This window comes from Scophthalmus maximus, chromosome 16 (genome assembly GCF_022379125.1).
Source record: "Scophthalmus maximus strain ysfricsl-2021 chromosome 16, ASM2237912v1, whole genome shotgun sequence".
NCBI lineage: Eukaryota > Metazoa > Chordata > Actinopteri > Pleuronectiformes > Scophthalmidae > Scophthalmus > Scophthalmus maximus.
Window position 1 is genome coordinate 19,649,823 of NC_061530.1, and position 25,440 is coordinate 19,675,262.

The 25,440-nt window shown below is 43.9% G+C and overlaps 2 protein-coding genes across 4 annotated transcripts in view; both read right to left on the reverse strand.

Moving 5' to 3' along the window:
- Window positions 1-1,198: 1,198 nt before the first annotated feature.
- On the reverse strand, window positions 1,199-14,925 carry LOC118287850 (inhibitor of nuclear factor kappa-B kinase subunit alpha). The gene is made up of 22 exons (XM_035613428.2): window positions 14,771-14,925; window positions 13,934-14,055; window positions 12,605-12,699; window positions 12,346-12,463; window positions 12,138-12,207; window positions 11,957-12,045; window positions 11,780-11,869; window positions 11,378-11,502; window positions 10,379-10,486; window positions 10,089-10,224; window positions 9,150-9,344; window positions 8,925-9,027; window positions 8,582-8,705; window positions 7,967-8,118; window positions 7,807-7,868; window positions 7,262-7,371; window positions 5,896-5,945; window positions 5,689-5,794; window positions 5,407-5,554; window positions 4,365-4,501; window positions 4,069-4,168; window positions 1,199-3,493 (listed from the first exon to the last, which is right to left on the reverse strand). Exons 2-22 carry the CDS (start codon window positions 14,036-14,038, stop codon window positions 3,428-3,430), a joined length of 2,289 nt encoding a protein of 762 aa, XP_035469321.2. The 5' UTR covers window positions 14,039-14,055; window positions 14,771-14,925; the 3' UTR covers window positions 1,199-3,427.
- A 1,387-nt stretch (window positions 14,926-16,312) lies between these two features.
- Window positions 16,313-25,440, reverse strand: part of LOC118287802 (PH and SEC7 domain-containing protein 1-like) — a 57,674-nt gene continuing 48,546 nt past the window's right edge. For all 3 annotated transcript variants that reach the window (XM_035613367.2, XM_035613368.2, XM_035613369.2), the window contains 6 exons: window positions 23,397-23,590; window positions 22,894-22,964; window positions 22,182-22,339; window positions 20,926-21,070; window positions 20,292-20,435; window positions 16,313-20,203 (listed from right to left, as the gene is read on the reverse strand). In XM_035613367.2, the coding sequence (XP_035469260.2) occupies window positions 19,928-20,203; window positions 20,292-20,435; window positions 20,926-21,070; window positions 22,182-22,339; window positions 22,894-22,964; window positions 23,397-23,590 (988 nt within the window). In that variant the 3' untranslated portion in view covers window positions 16,313-19,927. The remainder of the gene's footprint in view (window positions 20,204-20,291; window positions 20,436-20,925; window positions 21,071-22,181; window positions 22,340-22,893; window positions 22,965-23,396; window positions 23,591-25,440) is intronic.

Genomic DNA, 25,440 nt, shown 5'->3' on the forward strand with positions numbered 1-25,440 from the left:
AACCAGAGTCCAACCAGACCAGAGTCAAACCAGAGTCCAACCAGAGTCCAACCAGACCAGAGTTCAACCAGAGTCCAACCAGACCAGAGTTAAACCAGACCAGAGTCAAACCAGAGTCAAACCAGACCAGAGTCAGACCAGAGTCAAACCAGTCCAACCAGAGTCCAATCAGAGTCAAACCAGTCCAACCAGACCGCGTGGTCGAAACGGACGAGTCCTCAACTGAACCAGAAAAAACACTTCTTTTTTTCTCTGCTTATCTTTTTTGGAAGGGCTCATGAGAAGGAAGGAAGAAGCGATGGAGATAATCTGCAGAGCTCAGTGACTCACCATTATTCACTCAGTTTGAGAGCTGAGTCAAATTATCTTGATTGTTTCCAGCTTCTCTTTTTCTTTTCTTCTTTTCTTTTATAGCCGGAAAAACTGCAGCTGTACTTTTCTAAACGTTTCCTCGATCATGTCATGTTGAGGTGATGACATCAGGTTTGTCATCGCAGCTGCAGATTTGACCTCGTTCGTCACGACGTCCTTCGAGATAAAAGGAGATGAAACAAAGTGCAGAAAGAAACCACCGGGTTTTATTTGTGGACTTTTTAAATTTTATTTCAGCCACAGAAAGTTGCTCCGCTCTTGTTAAACCTGGTTTTAGTTTGTGAAATGTGGAACTGATCATCAGCGGGTCCCAACCTGGGGGTCAGGACCCCCCATGAGGTCTCAGGGTATAAACCTGAAGGGATCAAATGATAATTGAAGCGATGAGAACGAAATAAATATCGACTTTTCTGATCCATAACTTAGTTTTTTCCTTATGAATCCTCGGTTGAACTGAAGCAGCTGAAGTTGGCCGATAGCTCGGTATGACAACATTTTTGTTTTGTTACTCCAATTGATTTATTTTAAAGCTTTCACAAAGTTATTAGCTCAAACAACTAAAAAAGGCTGCAGTTGATTTTTTATTTGGTCATAAAACAAAGTGCTGGACACACGACCACGGAAAAAAAAAATGTTATTACTGTTCATGAAATAAAACAAAAAAAATCATGGAAGTCTTATCAGATGTGTTTTTTGTTTCTGGCTAAAAAAAAATATTAGTGGATATATAGTTATCCGGCAGAAATGATATTCCGCCTCGACCTTTTACTTTCTGTTGCCTGAAAATCAAAATGACAGGTCGTCTGAAATCAGGACAAAAACCGTGTTCATGCCAAAGTCTTTTTATTATAATTTTATTATCAGGCAAACATTTGAACTTTATACAAGGACATTTCTAAAAATCAAAACATTCAGAGACAAGTTTTAAAAACCGTCCGATAGAAACGAATAAGTCAAAAAAATCCAAAGAAAACTGACAAAACCCAGTTACTTAAATATAAAAATATGTTTCTCCATTGCACTTCAACTTCATAAATACAAACTCAGAGGTTTAATTTCTCTCCGGCCCCAATGACACGCGACGGCCGACTCCTTTCACTCTCCTGGTTCTTCCTGGTTTCCTCACGTCCGATCACTTCGTCTACCGACGATCAGCGGTGGACGACGCCGACTGTGCTACAGTGAAACCAGCCTCGTCTCAAAACCTCCGTGAAAAATGCTGCGTTCACGTCATCTGGGCCGGAGTCTGGTCTGCTGATCCATTAGTCTGCTGATTCATCCTTAACATTTACTACCGCCCCGGAGAACATCAGCAAATCTCATGTTTGGTCTCAGATATTCAACTTCCTACGATGCAGAATAACGAAAAGCAGCAAATTCTCGCATTTGAGAAGCTGCAACCGTCGAATGTTTGCAGATTTTGTCTGAAAAGCTACTTTAAAGATGAATAAATCGATTCAGACAGCAACGTATTGAACAAATATGATTTATCGATCACTGAACGTCCTTTGGTCCCAGATTCTTCTCACGTGAGAGTTTCTCCGCTTTAAATCGTTGTAATCTGAATATCTTTGGGGTTTTTGATCCCTTAATGGAAGAACAATAATCCGAATACATCACCTTGGGCTCAGGACATTTGCATTTTAAACATTTGTTGGACATTATATTGAGAAAATGATTAGGCAATATATTTAAAAAAAGGAATCTTACAGTAAATGTTTGTTGCTGTACATTTTATGGCACGAGACAAGCGCTCAAGGAAGAATCAAGACTCTTAAAATACTGTTCTAAGATAATGTAGAATTAAATGCATTCAGCCGATCAAAGAGTTAAACAATAGTTTTTTTATGATGCTTATTTTAGTCCAGAATATTTATTGAATAAGGTCACCATGAACTGAGGAGAACCACACTGTGGAGATGTGCAATGAAATTTTTTCTCATCAAAAAATACTAAATGTTTTATTAATTTTTTCCAAATAACGCTAAAAAATAACATCCTCAGAGCCTCGGGTGATGTGTTCAAATTGTTTTTTGTATTCATGGTAATCATAAACCCAAAGATACAGAAATTACTAGTATAACATTTTATTGTTAAAGTGTCAAATCCTCGTTTGGTATTTTTTGGATTAAAAATATCTGTAAACAATTTATAGCTGCAAAATATTTTCCTCTCAATCGATGAATCGCGTCATTGTTTGAGCATCGAGTATCGTTTCATCTTGACGCGACGTGAACGCAGCTCGTGAACACACAAGACGTTCACTACAGACACTGTGTGAACATAATGGCTGGCCATGACAAAACCACTTCTGCCTATGATACATATACATACATATATATATTATACTTTATTCAAAAATAACACAGAATCTAAATGCCTGAACGTTGATAGTAAATTGTATGAAATTGATTATGAGTGTGAGAAGAACATTTACCGTCTCGTCGTGACTTTGAATCCTGCGAGCGTTCGTTTTTTTGTTTGGCAGCCTGGAACGTTCCGTCTCTTCAAAGAGATACTTGGGAATATCAAAGTGCTGTTTGCTTGATTGTAATTTCCTCCTCAACCCCCCACACCCACTCCCACCCGCCCGCGACCACTTCCTGTTTCTTCCTTGCACGCCACGAGGCCGAGCTAGTTCCCGTGTTTCTGTCAAATATCCTTCCTCGTGATAAAAAAAAAACTCAACTCAAACCCCCAAAAATCCAATGCTACAGGTTTTGCTCAGAGTAAAAATGAACATCATCAGTTTTTATGAGTGGTGATAAATATTGTGCAGCAACAAAAAGGAGAAAAAAAGGAGCAGAGAGACACGGCTTCATTTGTTTTCTCGTAGAAAAAACAGAAGATTGGTCGATCAAACGTTTCCGCCATGTGAGACGATGGTTGTGGACAGACGCCACTTTCTCTTTAAAAAGAAGAAGCGTTGTTAAGAAAAGATCCGTGAGGCCGCGTGACACCGCACGACGTCCTGGCGGCGTTCTGCTGCGTTCACAGCGTGTTCAGTCCTTAGTGTTACTCGGAGCACGAGGGCCGGGAGCGGAGGACGGGGGTCTCACGCATTTCGCTTTTTTAGTTTTGTGGTTAAAGTTTCGTATTTTGTCCAGCTCCAGTCTTGGTCCTTGAAAGAGGAAAACCACTTTGTTAAGACTCGAGACGACAAAACAGAATCACAAAGAAAAAATGTTTAACAAATATTTTTATCTCCACTAATCACGTTTGGCTTGGTTTTTTTCCTTGGCTTTTTTTTAATGTTTTTGTTTTTACAAATATTTTTTTACCAAGCAGCTCCATCTCAGACAAAATCGTTTGGAGCAACATCACATTGATATATTTAAAAATTGATCTGAAAAACCTTTTCGACCGTGTATTGATGATGATCATAACCTGTATTTATTAACAATAATTTAAACTGATAATCTGAATAGCTTTGATATGTTTTTGTTATGACTGTAAAACCCTTTTCATGGTGAAACATAACTCAATGGAAAATGAGGTTTGCGATGAAAAGAAACTAAAAAACTTTCTCAGCATCACCACATTCTGTACGTTTTTGAGACTAAAACTGGTCTATAATGTCTCATCTGGTTTGTTGGTTGTTTCTTTCACGTCCAGTGTCATCAGACACCTTTTTCAATAGAGGAAAACAAATTGGGATTTAGAAAATACTAAAAAAACTGAGAGCAGTGAACTCACCACAATGCTGTTGGTCTGATCGACCGCAGCTTCCTGCATCAGGCTGGTCAGCTGACTCAGGTACTTCTGGTTCTCCTGTAGCAGACGAGGGGCAGCGTCGCTGCAGAGACACACACGCATACACACAACAATTTAATATTCACATGTTTAATATTTCACCACCTGAAGAAGTTAACACCGGTGGCCATTTGTAAAATGTTATAAAGTCTAATGTCTGTGTTGTACATGATCATAGATCCAAAAGATGTGGTAAAATGTGGAGGGGGGAATACTAATCAACGGTTCTTATTCGTTACCTGTCGTTGGGCCCAGGCAGGGAGGTGAGCGGGTGCGGGGAGCTGACAGGTTGCGCCGACTGCGACCAGTGAGAGACCTGCAGCAGGTTGGACGAGTCGGGACTCGCCGCTATCGAGCTCCGGGTCGAGTTCTGAGCCTGAAAGAGAAAGAAATAACAAGCTCATATTGATCCAGGCAGGAAAAGTCGATCCGTCGATCAACAGGCGGTTAATCAAAAGTTCCTCAATCTTGGGGGATTTCACAGGAGCAGTCGGTTCTTGTCGTCAACACGTCGGATGTTGGAGAAACGATCAGGTGTGGAAAACCTTCGGAGCGTTGCCGCCGTGCCGAGTGCAAATGTACAGTTAAGAGCTGCTGTGGCTTGAAGTGGCAGGAAATATTTCATGCCGTTTATGAAAGGAATGCGTCACCAACACAAGCAGACGGGTTGCAGACAGGTCGCAGACGGGTTGCGGAGGTCAGGCTGATCGTTATGTTCAGGTTCGTCAGCATCAGATGATTTGCTGAGCATCGATAAATCATAAACCCAGACACAGTGTCGTAAAAAATAAAATAAAAATAGAATGATCATCTCGTGGTTGCTCATTGTTTACATCCATGCAGACTTTAAATTAATTTTTATAAAAAGGTATGAAGTGTTTTTGTCATAATTAGCTTTTGAGTGAATTAGGACACGTCAGCTGAAGCCAGTTGAAGCCTCCAACGCCATCTTGGTTTGTTTTTTACAACCAACCGGACCTCCACCTACACCTGCAACCGTGCACCTGTTGGACGGTACCAGCTGTCAATCACATTGTATCCATGCCCCAATAGATACGGTGCTTTAAATTTGACTCTAAATTAGAACATATTTTACTAAATTAACATAATGCTGTGCTGAAGAAGACTTGAAAGTAGAGACTGAACCATAAACTCCTCAGGAGAAAAAATAATTTCCTCCTAGAAACAACCAAGTGAAGTAAAGAAACTCCCTCAAGTTTCTGAGAAATCACCACGGCGGGACAAGAGAGGGCGCAGAGAGAGAGGGAGAGAGAGACTCACACAGGCGATCTTCAGTAGATGCCAGAACTCTCTCTGTCGCTTTATCTGCATCTGCATCACCGTGTTGTCTGCGTCCTTGATGCTCTCCAGGGTTTTCTCGATTCGCGGAAACAAGTCAATGATCTTCTGTTTGCTGATCAGGATCTTTCTGTTGGGGAGAGGGGGGAGGCACGACACAAATTAAAACCTTAAAATAGAACATAAGGCGCCGAATGAGAGTTTTCATACAGGACAATACATTTTAAAAACATCCAAGGGACTCTGTAAAGTTCCGGGTCGTACCCTAGGTGTGTGTACAGGTCTTTCAGGACCTTGTCCTGGTTCTGGACAGTCTGGATTATGGCCTTCACCATCTCGGAGCTGTCGCTGCTCACGTCCAGCTCAGGCGCTGAGAGGACGAGCATCAGATAAAAATGTTTTTCAGTTAGAAGCTTTCAATTTTAAATGTTTGAACTATGAGGTCAAGTTCATTTAAAAAAAACTTCTTACTCTTGCACTTCTTCTTCAGCTGCTTGTAGAGCTCGATCGCCTTCTCTTCCCTGCAACATAACACATTTGTCTTTTTTAAAAACCCTGGAAGACCAAAGACTTTATCTTTAACTCATGAACAATAAACAAAGCTGTGTTAGTTCCAGGTCTGTCCAACAGCAGGGTATTGTCTGATGTAGCATGTTTCAAATGCCACTGAGATCACACCAGCAGGAGCTTCTGACAGCAGCACAGAGGACGTTTTGTGTTTATCAAACAAGAAACCTTTTTAAAATGGGGATCGAGCAGCGGCAGGTGGTGAGAGTCCACCGAACCACAGAAGAAAATGTTCTTTCTTTACAAAAAAGAGGTATGAGAAAGTGATTTTTGAACTTGTCATGATGACGACACAGATTTCGGTGTCAGAGCTGAAGGCGACGTGAACATCACCGTCGTGTTAACGTAAGCGATTTTTGTAACCATCACTCCCCAACTCCTTAAGAGACGAGCCAGCGACCCAACGCTACGACTCGGCTGCGAGTACAAGGCCCGACCCGCACAGTCCAAAAAGAAAACCCAACAACAACAACGAAGAGCGATGAGCTTTAACTGTGGTGGGAACTCTCTCTCTCTACAGGGCTCAGGTAGCATTAGCTTACAGTTAGGTAGCAGCTACTTCAACGTGAGTCAACAAGACAACACTACTCCTGAAGCTAAAAGTGCGGCTGTGTATTACGCGACATTTTATATTAACCAGCACGACTGCGGTTCTGCGATCATGAGGCTGAGACGAACGTGAACTCGACGCTACCGGATAGCCGCTCCCTCGTCTGGTTCAGTGTCGAGACTCTGGAGGCGGCCGATGCTCGGTGTTTGACTGTTATACGTGACTTTCTGACACCAGCAATATCTAAAACTCTGTGAAAAGGACTGCAGACTGTTTGCAAAAAAAGCACAACCGCCTGCAGTTACATCACAATAAAATCCAATATTCACACTAATACGATCCATTCAGCTCATTTAACAGCAGATAGCTTGTGTCTGGTTCCTCTCGGGAAGCAGCTGCTGCACATTCGTAACACGACAAATGTTTATCTGATGTTACTGCGACATGAACATGAACTCTGGGACCGACCACCTCGGAGGAAAGATAGAAAAAAGTTTTTTTTGTGCAGGATATTTGTTTCTTTCTCGAAATAAAAATTTCAACCTGAAGTGAAAATCTCTCACAAAATGTGTTACTGTTCACACAGATCAACTGACTTCACCGTCCTCTGTCCGACCGAACGAGATTAAGACGATTGCTGATGACGTGACGTGACGTGACGTGACGTGACGTGACGTGACGTGTGTGAACCTATAGTGCGGCGTCTCCATTAACACTCACAGCTGCTCCATCTTGTCTCCTTGACGCCGGGCATACGGGCTCCTCTGAAGTTCCACTATCTCCGAGTGCAGCGCCATGATCTCGTCGTCCAGGTGGCTCACCTCTGCCACCTGCAGGACGAAACAGGAATCAAAGTTAGAACGGCACCGAGTGGAGAGGAAAACGTCTGAGTGTCCTCCGATGAAACCAGATCTAAATACTACATTTTTATCATAACATTCATAGACATCCTTCCACTAAATATGCCAGATTTTTTCTCTCCATCTAGATCCATGAATTAGTTCCATGGAAATCATCTCTCAATGTTAAAGAAAGAAATTAAAAATTCCTGATATCTGCCCCGAGACCCCAATGGATTCTTTCTTGCCCATGTTCCCTCCTTCCACCAAGTTTTGTTGAAACCCGCTGAATATTTTTTTTTTTTGCTTAATTCCTGCTGACAAACCGACTAACTGACAAACGGGACATGGGGTGGAAGCAGAACGGCAAAACACCACAGGCCATTTTAATATTTTATATACGTATATATTTTTAGTTTTTCTTACCTGTGCAAAAGCAGCAGCTCTCTCCTCGTTCTCCTGCCAGGCTTTCAGCATCTTCTCCGAGGCTTTGGACAAACACCGACGATACGTCAAACATTCCCATAGGTAAATGTTCTCCGATAATAATAATAACAATAAAAAAAAGCTGCCAGTAAACACTCACATATGCCATAGTGCATCTGGTCGCTGTATTTCTCCAGGTCGTACTGGATGCTGCTCTTGAAGAAGTCCAACTTGGCCTTGAGCTGCTGGGAGAAGCCGAACATGCTGTTCTTACACCTAGTCAGGTTGGTGTTATAGCGCAGGAGGCTCAGCCTGGAGGGAGAGGGAGGAGGAGGAGGAGGAGGAAGAGGAGACATTCAGTTTATAAGTGCATAACATTTCACATATGAAAACAAACCGAAGAAACTAAATTCTGCATCAGCTTTTTCTTTAACAGTCCTGTTGTTGTGGCCGCTGCACTTCCTGTCTGTTTTTCTGTCACCTCACCACAGAGTCAGGAAAATTTTGATGGCATGAAGGCAGGATATTTAGTTTACTGGTTAAACACTAACAGGCTGAGATGAATGTTAAAGACACAATCGAGGAGGTAATACGAACATGCAGAGTGCTTCCCCACCTCCAAAAAATCCAAACACAAGATACTCGTTATCCTAATTTAAGAGTTTTGATGTATTTAACGGTTTATTTTACATTTGCCAGTTGAATATGAATATACCTCACAAGGTTTGAGGTTGAAAAGAAATGATAGACTGCAGGAATCGGTCATGTGACTCACATAGCGGCCCTCTGGCCCTGGAACAGTCTGCTGTAGTCGTCCCTCAGACCACAGATGTAGCTCACCGCTTCACCCCAAACCTTCTTCAGCACCACTAGCGGCAGCTGGGAATTCGTTTCTTGGACTGCAAAAGATAAAAAAAGAAGAAACTATGACAACGCAGAACTTTGTCAGGAATCCTCAAACAAACAAAACAAACCGAACCAATCACATATCATGACAGAATTCATCCCAATAAAAAAAACACACCTTCTTCTATACAATATATTTTACAACTGTCAAGACAAACTGAGACCAGAAAGAGAAAGATGGAGATGTGGAGAGTGAGTAACAGTAAACAAACCGATAGTGTTGACTTTGTCCGGCAGCTGTCGGGCACTGAAGGGACCAGAGTACTTGGTGATGCTCTTGTCAAACAGGTAGACGATGTAGCTGTCCCAGCCTCTCTGCATGGGACACGAGGAAACCGTCACTAAGTGTACACAGACTGACACAAACATCTTTTCCTTTTTTCTCTACATCGTTTCACACATCCAGATCCAGATGTCAGTGTAACATTCAAACGTACCACTCCGTCCAGGACGCACTGCGCCGCCGGCTTCCTGGGGTCCAGCGACACGCCCGTTTCCTGCAGCAGCTCCTGGTTCACCACCTCGATCTTGGTCTCGGCCTCGATGCGTTTCTGCAGACTGTGCAGACTCTCGTCTGCCGTCAGCTGGAAGGAGTGGACCTGAGCCGTGGTCATGTTCAGGACATGGACGACCTGGAGGGACAGAGGAGAAGAGACACGATAAACTCTCATCCCATTTTTAAAAACCTCCAGTGAGATGGTGACGAAGTGTCGACCAGACGTCTGACTAGGCATTTCAGAAGCTTCTATTTTTTCCTCCCTTTCCCGCCAACTGTGTTTTTTTCAATTTACGTGCACAACAAACCTACATCACACTAGAGGAAAAAGGCCCCGGAGTTTTCAAAACTAAAGTCGGGTGAGCGGTGTTTCAAAACTTCTCCATTTCTCCTCAACATAAACTTTAACATGTACAATCAGTGCCCTTTCGCTTTAGGACAAAAAGAAATGTTCTTCCTCGTATCAAATTCTGAAAAATTGACATTGAAGATCTAGTCAGATTTGAGCAATCTTCAAACATCTTGGAATTTTTGTCTGGTTAAGGTCTTTCAAGGACAATTAGATTTCCACTTTTCCCCCCAGAACTTTAGCTTCTTTAGTCAAATGGGAACAGCTTTTTTAAATTCTCAAGAAACCAGTATCAAACAATCAAGTTGTTCCAAGACATTTCTGTCAAGGAGACGATGAGAAACTGTTTTTTAGATATGGATAATAAAAACTATCGTAAGGTATCGTATCATTACTAGTGACCATCTACGTTTTCATGATATCATTAAATGATCTCTGGCCATTAACCGTCGCTAAAAGATCCAGCTGATTCACAAGCTCAGATTTGAAAAGATGTTGTAACCTTGAGATGAAATCTGCCACTTTCCTCACCTTCATGCTCAGAATCTGCTCGATCACTTCGAAGCAGTGTGGCTTCTTGGTGTCGGCGTTCACTTTGCCCCCTCGCTGCACGGGATCCCACTGCAGCATCAGCCGCAGCAGAGCCTCCATCGTATCCAACAGCGTCCTGTCAAAACAGACGAGTTTCATGTGTGTTAAAGGAGACATGGGCACAGACTTTGTGATAGAGTGTATATATATATATATATATATATATATATATATATTTATTTATTTATTTATTTTGCCCGGAGGGATGTTAGTGGTTGCATTGTTCCCACCTGCTGAGGTTGTTGGGGTAGGGAAGGTTGGTGGAGAATCGGACTTCTCCGTGCTCGTCCTCCACAGCCATGATGTCCAGTGGGCCTTTGTTCTGCACCTTGCTGGCCCTGCGGACGAAGAGAGACGCGATCAGAACGATTGGAGCTGAAACATCAGTCGATCGACAGAAAAATAATCAGCAACTATTTTTAATCATCGTGTTTTGTCTTCTTGTCGAGCAAAAGTAGCAAACATTTTGATTATCAGCCCATGAAATGGGAGAAGATGCTGCTTTTCTTGGTCTTACGTTTTTCGTGAATTTAATATTTTGGAGGTTGGACTGTTGGTTTTTTGCCATAGTAACATTTGTGTGTGTGTGTGTGTGTGAGGCTTCAACCTCACAATCTTTTTGTTAATTTGCATTTTGTGAATCAGGCTTTTCCTGTAATCGGTGACTCGTGGATTGAACAAGGATTAAAACTTGCTGTTGCCTTTTTTTGATGTAGCTGTGATTTGCCCTGAACTCCTTTCATCTCATGTCAACAATGAAAGGTTTGGTTGACAGTCAGTTGACCCCAACATGTGACACCTTAAGCCGCAATAATATCAAAAAAATATACTGCCGTCAAGTGCAACATGAAAACTGAAGATAAACCGCTTTTATTCAATAGAAAATTTAACCATAAGCAGCTCCTGTTTTCAATGCAAAGACATTACCATCACTGCTTTATTGTGGTACCAAAGATAAATTCATTCTGAGGCAAGTTCTGAAATTACGATGATCATCTTTTTCAAATTCATAATGACGCTGGAAACAACGTCACACGGAATCTACCAATGTGTTCGTCACGTCCGACTGAGCTGCGACTCTGTGGAGACAATCGAGCGCTTTGTGTTTTAAAGAACCTGCGTCGCTGCGGCTACAACCGCCGACTGTGTTGGTCAACAGGCACAAACTACAACAACCAACCTCCCGTTGTTGCTCAGGCACAAACTTTACACGTAATGTTTCCGCTCACCACTGCACGGGCTGGAGGTTGTGCAGAAAGGGACGGAAGCCGCAGCTGCATTCAAAGATCATGGTAGCGAAGCTCCAGTAGTCGACGGTGACGGTGTACGGTTTGTTCTCGAACAGCTCGGGAGCCTGGAAGGGAAGAAGAGGCACACGTCAACGTGGTGGCTCACACCGCCGGCAGAAGGTTGGGGTTCGGTTCCCGGTCAGAGCATGGCAATGATGATTGTACGTCTTTGGACAAAAAGCGTCAGCAAAATTAACGTACAGTAAAGTATTCAGTTTTCCACTTGCAGAGGAAGAGGGTCCATTAGCATTTCTACGTTTTATCATTTGTCAGAGCAGGAAGAAAGATTTAAGGGATTTAAATTCATGAGACATTGACGACACAAAGCTCGGTGCATCGTACCAGGTACTGAAGCGTGCCGACGAAGGAGGTGCACAGGCTGCCCTGGTCCAGGTCTTTAGCGTAACCCAGGTCGATGATTTTGTGAACGAGCTACAGAAGAAGAAGAAGTGAATGTGACATAGATGTAGAGTAAACAACAGAGGAGGCAGAGAAAACAAAACGTCTGTAGCAGGTCACCTTGCCGTTGATGTCTTGCAGCACAATGTTTTCAGGCTTCAGATCTCTGTGGATGATCTTGTTCTCATGCAGATACTGGATACCAGATCCTAGAGCAACGAGTCAGCGGTTAAACTTACTGACTGAATCACGAGGTGCACACACACAAGGGGAAAAGAAAAAAGATGGAAAAAGGACATACCAACATCGTTGAGTAACGACAGAACTTCGCTCTCTTTCAAACCGCAGCAGTTCTCCGGTGTGCTCAGAACCTGCGGGCGAGACAAACAGCGTTTCTGTCACACGGCAGTGAATCTACATCCCAGGATGTTGAAGTGGCATTTTTTAAAACGTAGCTGGATTATTATTATTGTTATTATTATTATTATTGTGACTGCGGCGCCACTCACCTTCCTCAGGTCTCCTCTGGAGCAGTACTCCATGGCCAGCAGGGGGAGGTCGTTCAAGGCTATGTGGTTCATCTCGTCTGGGACTTCTCGGGCCGTCACGACATTTATGTGATTTAATCTAAGCGAAGAGACGGAGGAAGAGGAGGAGGAGTCAGATCTGCATTACCATTTTTTTTTTAATAATCCACATCTTCCATAGCTCAGAGTATCAGCGTACAGTGTCTTTAAATCAAAACGGAGGAATAATTTGAGCACTGACTTCTTCATGATCTGGATTTCTCTGCTCCACCGGTCCTTGTTCCCCGGCGTGAGCTCCAGTCTGCACATTTTCACAGCGATCTTTTCATTCGTTTCCTACAAAACACACAACGGACCGGTTGTTACTTTATAAACACACACACACACACACACACACACACACACACACACACACACACACACACACACACACACACACACACACACACACACACACACACACACACACACACACACACACACACACACACAGTCAAAAACAAATCGCAGGTTGTGTGTATTTGTGAAGGATTCCCATTGAGTCAAATAGTTAGATATTTATTTAAGAAACCCAACCCCTGCAAACAGACAGTAACATCAACACTGCTTCAAATATTAATGCACCGTTTTTAGTTCATGAGGATATAAAACACTTTCCCCACAAAGTAGGAACCGAGAGTAGGAATCTTTCTACTCTCGGTGGATGAAATTCAACCCACTCTCTCCCAGGATCGAGATCTCCTGAGAGAGCTTCCAGGCAATTTTTTTAGTGACACTCCAAAAGCTTTCCGCTCTGGATTTTTATCCTGTCGCAGAAACTTTTCACTTTCACTTTTGTTTGTGGAATCATGGCACCTTTCCCTCCTGAATCTGCTGATGTTCGGTGGAAACTTTTCTTCCCTCTGTCTGTCTGTGCAGAGTTTCCTGCGTCACAACCCCAAAAGAATATATCCTCCACCTCCTCCCGGCTCAGCTGGCAGGAAGTAAAGTAAAAAGTACAGACTGACGCCGTTTTTCAGACGTGAACTCTTGGAAACGTCTGGAAAAAAATTGTGTCTGGTACAGTTTGGACGTTCGCGTGTGAAGAACGCAGCAGGAGATTGTCAACGTCAAGCGGGTTCACGACAGCGGGAAACATTTCCGGAACATTCAGGCGGCAACTCGCTGTCGCCGTGAATCCCCCGGAGACGTTCTCACTCGGACATTCACCGGAAACATTACCAAGGGGGCTGACGGGGAAAAGTTTCGGGAAAATGTCCAGAGCAACTTTTTGCGTTCCCACATACAGACATAAGTCTGGAACATTTCAGGAAAATTCCCAGACTTCAGCAGCTTGAATAAGGAATTCACACTTTACTACACATACTACAATTAATGTTGGATTTCCTTTCCTATCATCTAAGTCTGTTTGCTGCAGAAGATATTAACAAATTTAGGCCCAGACTTTTTGCATACGACCATACTTCTTCTTGTGCACTGTCAGAATTGATCAGTACAGTGATAACAGATGTTAAAGGCATTTAGCTACGTGTCACATGAATTACACCGGTCACACGTGTCCCACACTCACAAGATGCTCGTAGAGGTAAACACGGGCAAAGCTGCCCATCCCCAGCCGCTTCTTCAGCTCCCAGTCCCCGCAGGTCTGGTTCTGCTTGAAGGGAGGTTTCTCCATGGCTGCAACTGCTACACCTGCAAACATCACATCACATGCCATCAATCATTCATTCATTGTCTGCATGCTAAATATTACGTTCTTTGGTCTTATTATTGGCTTCTCAAACAACAGGTCGATGCTTGAACTGGGACATGAACGATGGTGAAGTGAAAATGTTTTTGGATTTCAAGAAGACGGGGGGAAGTTTCAACACGCACGAATCGATTCATCGACATAAAGATCGATAACCTTCAAATGCAGTTGGACTAAAAAAAAAAAAAGCTCAATATTATTATACCTTTTATTTCCAAGACCTTCGTGGTGATTGACAGATGTCGACGTCGACGTGTTTTTTTTTTTAAATTCCTGGGCGAAACCAATCGGACGCAGGGACGCGACTATGTCCTGGAGCCGCTGCCTGCCAAAGCTAATGCTAGTTCACTTTCGATGCTAACACAGTTGGCGCTGTCCAAACTGCCATTTTGCGCCAACGTTCCGCAAAACAGGCGGTTTAATCATCACACTGCGCATTTAACTATCAGGGAGCGGGTTTTAAAATGAATACACGCACACACACAAACAGTCTGGAACACCAGCGCCACTGGCTAGCTGCTAATGTTTAGCTAACCGACCAGGAAGTAGCCGGCGCCGCTCAGTGGCATTTTTCCGGCGTCCGGAGATAAAAGCTCCGGCGGCGGTGAAGCGTCTGTCGAGCGGATGGTTCCGAGACGAGCAGCCGCTCACACTCACCTGTTGTTCCCGCGACGATGTCATGAGCCTCTGTCGGTGGACACGTCCCTGACAGAGAGAGTGAGTGTGGTTGTTTTCAGGTCAGTGCTGCGCCATGAATGTTGTGTGTGTGTACTTTCCTGTGTGACGTCACCAGAATCCCCGGCTGTGCGCGTTCGAAACGAAACGAAACGAAACGAAACGAAATGAAACGAGGGCTGCGTTCAGCAACACAACTCCGCTCTGTTCGACGACACTGTTCATTCAGCAACACTGTTCGTTCAGCAACACAACTCCGCTCTGTTCGACAACACTGTTCATTCAGCAACACTGTTCGTTCAGCAACACAACTCAGCAACACTGTTCGTTCAATAACACTGTTCGTTCAGCAACACAACTCAGCAACACTGTTCGTTCAACAACACTGTTCGTTCAGCAACACAACTCAGCAACACTGTTCGTTCAGTAACACTGTTCGTTCAGCAACACAACTCCGCTCTGTTCGACAACACTGTTCGTTCAGCAACACAACTCAGCAACACTGTTCATTCAGCAACACTGGTCGTTCAGCAACACAACTCAGCAACACTGTTCGTTCAGCAACACAACTCAGCAACACTGTTCGTTCAGCAACACTGTTCGTTCAGCAACGCAACTCAGCAACACTGTTCGTTCAGCAACACTGTTCGTTCAGCAACACAACTCAGCAACACTGTTCGAAGTGTTTTTACCGGTCAACAGAGCACCACTGTCCAATATTCTGATCTCGTTATTGATACGATTTATTAATTTCTTATGACTTCTTTCAAGTCACGTTTAAAACACCATTTTTTTAGACTTGCTTTTATGCAACGTCGTCTTTTTATATCTATTTTTATTCAGATATGTGACCTGAAAACCGTCCTATTGTTGGAATGATGATTTCAATTGTCTGTGATTTGTATGTTTTTGTGAAAGCACTTTGTGAAGCTACTTCAGAAAGGTGCTATATAAATAAAATTATTATTATTATTATTATTACTATTATTATTGTATTTGTTTTAAAACAATAATAAATAAATAAAATGAATAAAGACGATTAATAACATTATGAATACATTTGCCTATAAGTTAAAAAGTCCATGTAATAGGTCAAAACATTCAAAGAAGTTCAGTTTGCTGTTGTGTTTGATTAAGTAAAGCTTCTATTCCACAACTTATTTATTCGTCTTCTTTTGTGCAAAATCCATATGTATTTACTCAGAGTAAAAAATTATCCATGTCCTTATAAAACAATAAATACCTCAATATGAAAATGCTCTGATATTAGTAAAATGGATAATTTGACTTAAAATGATGAAGAATGTTGTTGTGTTGGCGCCGTTTTAATGTTGTCACTTGAGCTAATTTGAACAGTTTTACATTTAAATGCTCATTAAGGTCTTAATTGTAAAAATTAACTTTATATCTGTCAAAACAATATAATGGTGGATAAAGTACAATATGTGTTTGAAGTGTAATGAAGTAGAAATCCCTCAGAATTGTGTAAAAGTACAGACAGTAACATTCTACACGGACGCAGTAAACCTCTCAAAACACTTTTATTTTTCATCTTCGTCGCCTCCCAACATGAGAAGCTCACAAACAACATCTCCTTCGACAAGGCGGTGACACGAGTCGCTTCGCCGTGTGTGAAGCTGTAACTGAACATTGCCTCGTCTTGAACAGTCTAAACAGATCAGACCTGGCTCCATTCTCTTAAAAACACAACAGCAGTGAACACTGTACAGCCACGTCCTTCATTCACATGAATACAAAAAAATTAAATTTTAAATAAAAATAAAATGACCAATGAGCTCAAGGACAGAGAGAAAAATAAAATGTCAACCTTATACATTATATCAAGCCTTCATTTAATAACTCTAACCATAATAGAAACGAACGCAGGCCATAATACTACCTCATGCTTTATTTACATGTCACATTCAAAAAATGAGGCCGTCATGTAAAAAAAAAGAACGAGGGACAGTTCGCCCTGACTGCTGCAGCTGCAGGCGTGTGCACGTGCACTGCTGCTGGAACAGAGGTAACATCCACCGCTACACAGCGAGGTGACTTTCAGTCGAGCATCGCAGAGCCGTCGTCAGGGCAACCAGCCCGTTTCCACGCTAACGGGTGCCATGGAGATGCTGCGGCCGCCGTCTGATGCGGAGGGAGACGGAGGAGAGGGAGGGAGGGGAGAGGAGGGGGAGGGAGGAGACCTGCCAATTGTCTTCCTTTTCAAACCACATGGTCACTTCATGTGTGTCACTTCTTGGACCTCAGGTCAGCGCAAAAAAGAATGTAATTAAAATTAAAAAGAATAATCCAGAAACCCTCATTTTGTACACAAATAAAAAAAATAAAAGAATGGTTGAGCTTGATTTTTAGTTAAATTATCAATTCTGTGACTCAAATTCCAACTATGATTCATCCTTCGTTTGTGAAGTGAAAATAAAAATAACTCAAGAGGCCAAAGGTCAAGTGGAGATTTTTTAAATTTAAATCTCTGCTTTTTGTCTCTAGAGTCAAAATAAAATCAACCAGTCTTCGTATGTGAGAAGATGTTTGGAATTTTATTTTTTTTTCTTGAAAAAAGTGACTGAGATAAAAAGAGAGGGACAGAAAGGGGATAATTTCGAATATTTTCATGGCACCTTGGCAGAGTGTGTGTGTGTGTGTGTGTGTGTGTGTGTGTGTTTGCACTGGAGAAGATGGTGTGACACGAGCGAAGGCTCCAGAGCGCCTGCCGGTGAACCTAATGGTGAGATCATTTCTCTAAAATGTATTTCTTCCTTTCAAAGCCGCGACGATCAGTCGACTGACAAAAAGTTGATCAGCAACTAATCGATTAATCATTTAAAAAAACAAAACACCTATGTTGAAGTGATTACTTGTTTTGTTTTTTGTCTACTACAATCATGAACAGAATATTTCGTGGTGCTGAACTCTCGTTTGGACAACAACAACATATGTGAAGACATTTTTTTTAAAGAATTTCTGTCATTTTAGAGACAAAACGACAAAAATCACAAAAATAACTTACACATGAATCAATAAGGGGGATTAATCAATTCTTGCAGCCAACTGCCTTTCAGATCGTACAAAATGTGAAGACATTCAGTTTAAAATAAAGTCAATCAGGAACTAGAACTGGGGAATATTTGTATCCCCCCCTCCCTTTTGGGACTTAATCAATAAATTCATCATGAAAATACTTGCGGATTAATATTCTGATTGAGTGATTGATTAATTTGACAAAAGCTTCAGGTCTAAACTGCTGACAGGAGCAAGACTGAGGCCACACACACATGCACACACACACACACACACACACACACACACACACACACACACAGACACACACACAAACACACACACTCACTCCTCAGGTGGGCGGGTGCCCTCCGTGCATATTCACCGCAGGTGCAGCAGCTTCTGATTATTATAAGGGCTGAAAGGACGCGGGGTGGATGTGGACTGCGCCCCCTGCTGGTGGGACCCCGGCACTGCGGCTGCTCAAGGTGTCATTTTAAAAAGCCTGAGTAAGAAAATGGCTATACATTAAATATAGAGCGCTATGGCAACCAGAGACTCACGTCCTCCAACGTTACACGGTTCGACCACCAGGAGTTCACATCATCACAGTCTTCCTTCTTTTCTTTTTCTTTTTTACATACTTCGCATTCTTCATGCATGTCTGACAAGTTCCGACCCTGATCCCGTTAAAATCATGCTACCAGGTCACAGCCACTCATGCACTCTTTGGAAAAACACTTTCCCACTACCACGTGGCGTCACGAACGCTCTCTGGTCACTTACTAATCTTTGATAAGTACACGGGCTTCAACCGTAACTAACTCAAACATTGTGCTGAATTACCACCAGCGTGTACGAAGAAAAGAAAAAAAAAAGAACAAAACATGATTATTACAAGATGTCGACTTTGCGCCTAAAATGCATCTTCACAACAGTGCGTTGAATATATTGTCAATATATTCTACGAAATAAGCGTCAAGCGAACGGTCGCGTTATATATATACACACACACACACAACGAATCCTGGGCGTTTACAAAGAGTATGGGTAACATATATATTTTTCAATATCATATTTCATCGTACACTTGACATACACGGGAGGAGTATGTTCAACATTAACAAACGACTGTAAAATACTGTAGAAATACTGAAAAAACATGAACATTCAGGGTTCTGCCCGGTGAGCGCTTAAAATAGGCTATAAGTGCAGACGAAGGTTACGCATGTCGAGGAGCTGAACGGACTGAAACTAACTGCTGCTGCTCTCGGGTTAAAAGAAGCCGTGTGCCGGATGCAGGCATGCGGAGAAGAGGAAAAAAAACAACATTCGGCCCGAAGAAGAAGAAGAAGAAGAAGAAGAAGAAAAAAGAGAAACAGAAGCAAAGTCACGGGACAGAAGCGAGTTTGATGAGACGCAGTTCCGTCGCGTGAACCGACTCTCAACGCTTCCTCAACGCTGTCCGTGGTTTCCCGCGTCCAGTGAACTGCGAACGCGGGAGTTGAAAAAGCTGTAACGTCCGTCTTCCCTGCAATGGAATGTGAACGCACCACGGCGATGAGGGAATGCGATGGCTCCGTCAGACCCCGGCGACGTTCAGAAACAACCGCAGCACTTAAACCGGAAGTGGCGGCAAATCAGTCAGAGGAAGCGTGACAATGTGCGAACGCGTTTGGTCCCGAAGCGAAAGGTGGAGAACGAAGGTGGGAGAGAAGGAACAAAAGGAGAAGGATGCTGGACGTGGGACCCTGCGTGTTGCCCCGTTCAACCCTCCTGCAGCTCACAGGACAGCGAGTCCGCCGCCGAACACCCGGTTCTCAAAGAGGCCTCGTCTCCGTCACCTCCCACCTCCCGCACCAACACCCTCGCCGGAGTTTCCCAGCCAGTCTCCGGATCGGCACCTCCCTCCGTCAGAGGAGAAGATTGGGGTGCCGGGTTTTGGGGGCGTCGTGGTCAGGGGGAGAGCGTGGCGGGGGGAAGACCCCTCACACCAGCCCCCCCCCCCTTTAAGCAGAGCTCCAAACCCTCCTGGATCTCAAATAAAAACCTGCGCAGGGAGACAACCTGCCGCTGGCGGTGCAGCGCCGTTGCCGCTCCCGGCGCCGAACCCCGCCCCCCGTCTCACTTCTTCACGGCCTGTCGGTAGCTGTGTCTCTGGCCTTCCTGGCGGACTTTGCTGCTGCTGGCCTGGCTGGCCTTGCTGCTGTTGCCCCCGTCCCTGGTGCTGCTGGCCTGGCTGGCCTGGCTGGCCAGGCTGCTGTCCTGCAGCGTGGGGCTGGAGTGCGCCCTCTGCAGCCCGTTGTCCTCCAGCAGCTTGGACTCAAACACCGACAGGTCCTCCTCACCGCTACGGATTTTCGCCCGCAGCAGCATGACGTAAGTCGCGTAGCGCGTTTTCTAAGAAGAGGTGTGAGAGAGTGTTTTTAGGATTCGGACATTTTGAGAGAGCTGGTGAGCTCCTTTATCTCGTTGGGGTCCGTCTCACCTCAAAGTCCAGGTACTCGTCTCGCTGGCGGTACTCTTCCAGCTCGCGACCTTTGACCTTGCGGTCGGGCGGATACGAGCGCAGCTCCGTCAGCTCCGCGGAGAGGGCTCTGAACCGAGATTCGTGGGATCTGACCTGCTCCTCCTGGAAACACAAGATCAACGGTGAAAACCATGTCATGTCAAAGAAAAAATATTATTTTTCAGGCTTTTTGCTGATTTTGTTGGGTCGCATTTGCATCATATCCTGTTGGTGTAATAAGAGCTAATGTGACATACGTGTTATCGCCCATTAATATGAAAGGAAGACCTTTATTGTGGTCGGACAGGATGTGACGTTGTTGTTGATGTACGGTGTTCGTGGTGAACATGGCGGTTGCTAATAAAGCAGGTGTTGAAAAAAGATTTCACTTTTAAAGACAGACTTTTCTCAAGAGTTTGACTCGAGGACTGAAATGACTGATCACACCCACCAGCGCCCGTTAGTCATTTATAACATCTGTGTTCAACGGAGTGTTTATTCATGAAAGTTTACATTTTAACTATAATAATTCCGTCGGAGAACAAATCATTATTTGTTTTTCATCCTTGAAAGATGTCCAGGTTCTCGGCTCCGGTCTGGATTGCGGCGGTACCTCAGAGTGCTTCGACATCGTCCCCGGCAGCAGCGGGCGGCTGAACTTCTTCTGGGAGCCGATGGCCGCCGGGAAAGGAGGAGCTGAGAACATGGCGGAGACGGCGTTGATCCGCGTGATCCAGGACTGCATATGCTCCGCGTTCCTGCGACGCACAGACACACACGACAAGCGATTACAAACACATCTGCAAAAACCCCCTCAACACACACACACACACACACACACACACACACACACACACACACACACACACACACACACACACACACACACACACACACACACACACACACACACATTATCGGGGCTGTACGCTCGACTGGCCCCGCAACTTCAAAGGGATCATTATCGGGAAAACGCAGCCTTGGTGCTGAGAAAAAAAATGATTTGGGGACCAATTAATGCATGAGAGCAAAAAAAAAGGAGGGGGGGGGGGCGGTTTTACACTAACAGACCCATTAGGGGCCCAGGAGAAATATCAGATTGAATGAAGACAGCCTTGCTTTTAATCCCAGAGGAGGAGAGGGAGATGAAGGGGGGGGGGGGGGGGGGGGGGGGGGGGGGGGGGGGGGGGGGAGGGGGGGTACAGTATCTGGGACAAATGCTGGCTGCAACTGGAGCACAGAGCCTCCCTCCTGGGGGGCCGAAACATGTGGCCACTCATGTGCCACTTCCTGGATGCTGCTATCACACACACACACACACACACACACACACACACACACACACACACACGGACACACACAGACACACACACACACGGTACACACTTTCAGCTTGCTCTTAACACTCAGAAACGTATCCTGTTCAGCACACGTATATGTTTGTGTGTGTGTGTGTGTGTGTGTGTGTGTGTGTGTGTGTGTCATTGATCCGTGTGCTCTTATAGCGTGTGCTCTGAACGCCACGGCGGGCACATGTGCACAGCTGGACCCACATGTTGTGAGCATGACGCTGGATGGATGCTCAGCTGTTTCACGCCAACATGCAGCCTAACGCTGCCGCTAGGAGCCGGAAAACAAAGTAGGAGCTTCAGTGAACAAATTTCTTTCTTCTTCCTCCGTTAACTCCAAAGTGGAGTTGACGACCTCGTCAGGAGCTCTGAGGAAAAGCACATGCGTCCTCAACGGCGTCTTTGCGACAGCGAACCAAGCAGTAATACCACCTGGAACCACTAGGGGGGCACCAACGTTGTCTGTCGCGTCTTCTCAACATGTCTCATCATTGGTCATCATTAAACGGTTCTGACTCACGGTGCCTGGAAGAGGTAAACCCTCCAGTCCGCGGTCCGCAGGTAGAACACGTTGGGCCTCTTGCTGTAGTCTGACGCCTTCATGGCCAGAGAGTGGTGGACGGACACGGCGTTCTTCAGGTCCTCGTCAGAGAGCTGCTTCTCGGGCCGGTACTCCCCCTGTAAAGAACAATGGTACAGAGAACATTTAATCCCATGATTCACTCAGAGGAGTCTCAACATGTATAAACACATATATATTTCAAATCCGCACATTAACAGCCCAAATCTGGAAGTTGATTGTGATGCTAAATGAATTGGGAGTTCTGGTTTCGTCGTCGGTTGGATTTAAAACGTATTCCAGTCCACAGAACACTGTGGCCGGGTTTTGTTGGAATACAAACAATGTGGCCTCCATGAAAGACAATAATACATAAATATAAGTATATTTATATTTATATAAATTCCATTCTCTGTAAAAGAGAATTTGAACAAGCAAAAATTGACAGATATTCACAGATAATAAAAATACTCATAAGAACAAATAACGTGAACTAAAAGTTAGAAAAGTCTTTCTACAGTAAAGTGACGATCATTTTTATGATTCTTTGATAACTGGTGATGATGCAGTCAATTGCTTCTCACATAGTGTCATAGAATTTTATTTTTACCGGCACAAGTATATATAGTACACATATATAGATAAAATACACTCTATAATCTGGACGACTTACTTTTTGCAGATAGAGAATTAACCCTTTCAGGATCACATAGAACGTCTTCCAGCCTCTTTTCCCTCTTGGTGCTGTGAGGAGGAGAAAACATTAGATTTATGACATTAAATCTGCAGTTATACACACATGTATAATATCATTATAACACTGAATTTTAATTTTAACAAGAGAATTGCACTGACTTCATTGGATGAAATTTAACAAAAAACAAATGTGTTAACCGGCTGTTAGATATTTTTTTTAATATTAAACTGAACCACATATTCACACCAAGGGTGAAAGACGGGACGTTCCAGTGGATCGCACATGATTCAACTGCTTTTTCCAAACTCAGGGATGAACTTGGAAATTCCAGATGAGAAACATGTTCTCATTAAAGAGTAAAGGTTGTGACTCTTTCCCCTCCTTGAATGAGTCGTCCCGCCCGGAGGCCCCGAGGCCCGGAGGCCCCGGGAGGCGGGACAGGCCGGTGCCCACGTCTACCCCTCCGCGAGGGCTCGTACTTCTCTTGCCGTCCGGGTCGGCGTGGACTTTGCGGACCAGGAATCCGTTCTTGTACAGCAGCGTTCCCGAGGGCAGCGTCTCCTCCGACAGGGGCTGCTCGTGGCTGCCCACCCTCTTCATGGACCTGGAGGCGGTGGAGTCGCACAGGCTGTCGCCGAGCTCCGAGAACGACTTCCGCAGCTCCTCCTCGTCGCTATGGAGACACACAGAAGGAAATTAATGAAATAACTAACAATCAGGACTCCATGGTGACCGACACTCGATGTGTCACGCCTCATTAGCGATGCCAATGACGACACGTCATCCCGACCATTTGCCTCTCGCTCACAGCCTGTGGTCGCACGATGCATTGTACATAGGGCGTCATGTATCTCAGAGGGGGAGTGTTTCCTCTGAGGAGCAGCGGTCCACTCTCCTCCATCAGAAAGTACCACGGTGGCACCTTCTATCCCGTTCTTGTTCCTGCTTTGAGGCGGAGGACAGGGAGCATCCTGGAAGTGCCTCTTGTTTCATATGCAAAAGGATTTAAAAAAAATAAATCTAGAATGAGCCTCCACCGTGTCAATACGAGAGTAATACAACTTTACACTGCGTATAAAAATGTTGACGCGTGTGAAGCCTGTGTTCTCTGTCATCACCAGCAGAGGGCGACTCCACTGGTTGTTTCTATGGAAGTCGACCAGAAAATGACCCTCACTTGATGAACAACGTCAGTAAAACATTTTTCGTGAGTTTATGGTTCAATCTCTAATAAGTCAAATGGACGATAAAACACCGTAGTGTGGATACAGTGTGATTGACAGCTGGTGCGTGATTAATTCTACATCTACATGCAAAAAAACACAAGAAACCAAAAACACGAACCAAAACCACTCAGAGTTCACGAGGCGAAGTTGTTTTGTGGCTTAACATCCTCTTAAATCTCCAGTCTGGATTTTATGAAATATTAATAAGACTGACTCAAGTGTCCTCTCTCATGTGATACGAGTGTGTGTCCGTAAATCCAGGTCAGATAGTGATTTAACACTGGAACTCTCTCAGATCTTAATGACTCCATCCTTTATTAAAACCAGAATTCAGACGAAGAGTTGCGTTCGGTGCGCTGACGTTTTTGAGCATCGCTCATTAGAAACAACCCTCGAGGAACCATCATGTACGTATTTCATCATAAACTCTGTGTGTGTGTGTGTGTGTGTGTGTGTTTTCTAACTCTCTTAACAAAAAGTGAACATTACACTTTTGCTTTTGTTAAGTAGTTTAAAGGTTTTCTGTTATAATCAATTACGTTTTCATATTCATGTCATATAGCTAATTTTCAATGTGTTGTAATTATTTATTATATCACTTTTATGTCACCGTATATTCTTGTCTGCTAGCCGTTTGCATTTTTTATGTTTCATTTAAAACATTGAAAAAAATGAATCACTTTGCATATTCATCTTCCAATATCTGTAATTTGCTTTGTATTGTTCGTTAGCCAACGAGCTAGCGAGCTAACTCAGCGCTACCGTTATCAACCATGAAACGTAATGTAAATAAAATCATGTGATGCTTGACGGTGTAACCAGAAATCGAATGACACATTATAACTATTATATAGTTACTCAATTTTGTAATCTGATGACATAATCCAGACTACATGTAATCTGTTACCAGCCAGTTTAGGTCACATTAAAAACAATGTAAATGACAGAGAATATGTGTTTGAAGGGCAGACAATATTCCCTATACATACCAATAAATACCTGCTACAGCGGTGATAATCTCATTCTCTTCTAAATAATAAAATAATAATAAATAATAATAAATAATATTAGCAGATGACAGTCGACGCTTCAGGCGGCGACAGCAAGCGTCTCTGCGTCCGCCCGGTGTTTCCACCGGTTACCTCGCCGGGGCGACCCCCGGTCCGAAGTTCGGCCCGAAAATAGAAAAAATGTCTGGATGTCGAACCCCCCGAGAACACGTTCTGAGTAACCGACAGAACAGAACAGCAGTTAACCCCATGCAGGAGCCAGAGAGAGAGAGAGAGAGCCAATGAGC

Bases quoted from the DNA above. Each gene is read 5' to 3' on its own strand.
- LOC118287850 (XM_035613428.2), bottom strand. From the start codon at position 14,038: ATGGAGAAACCTCCCTTCAAGCAGAACCAGACCTGCGGGGACTGGGAG. The intron at 12,464-12,604 runs GTCAGTGCTCAA...CTCTTCGCTTAG, and splicing joins GAAATCCAGATCATGAAGAA to ATTAAATCACATAAATGTCG. The intron at 12,208-12,345 runs GTGAGTGGCGCC...TCTCGCCCGCAG, and splicing joins CCAGAGGAGACCTGAGGAAG to GTTCTGAGCACACCGGAGAA.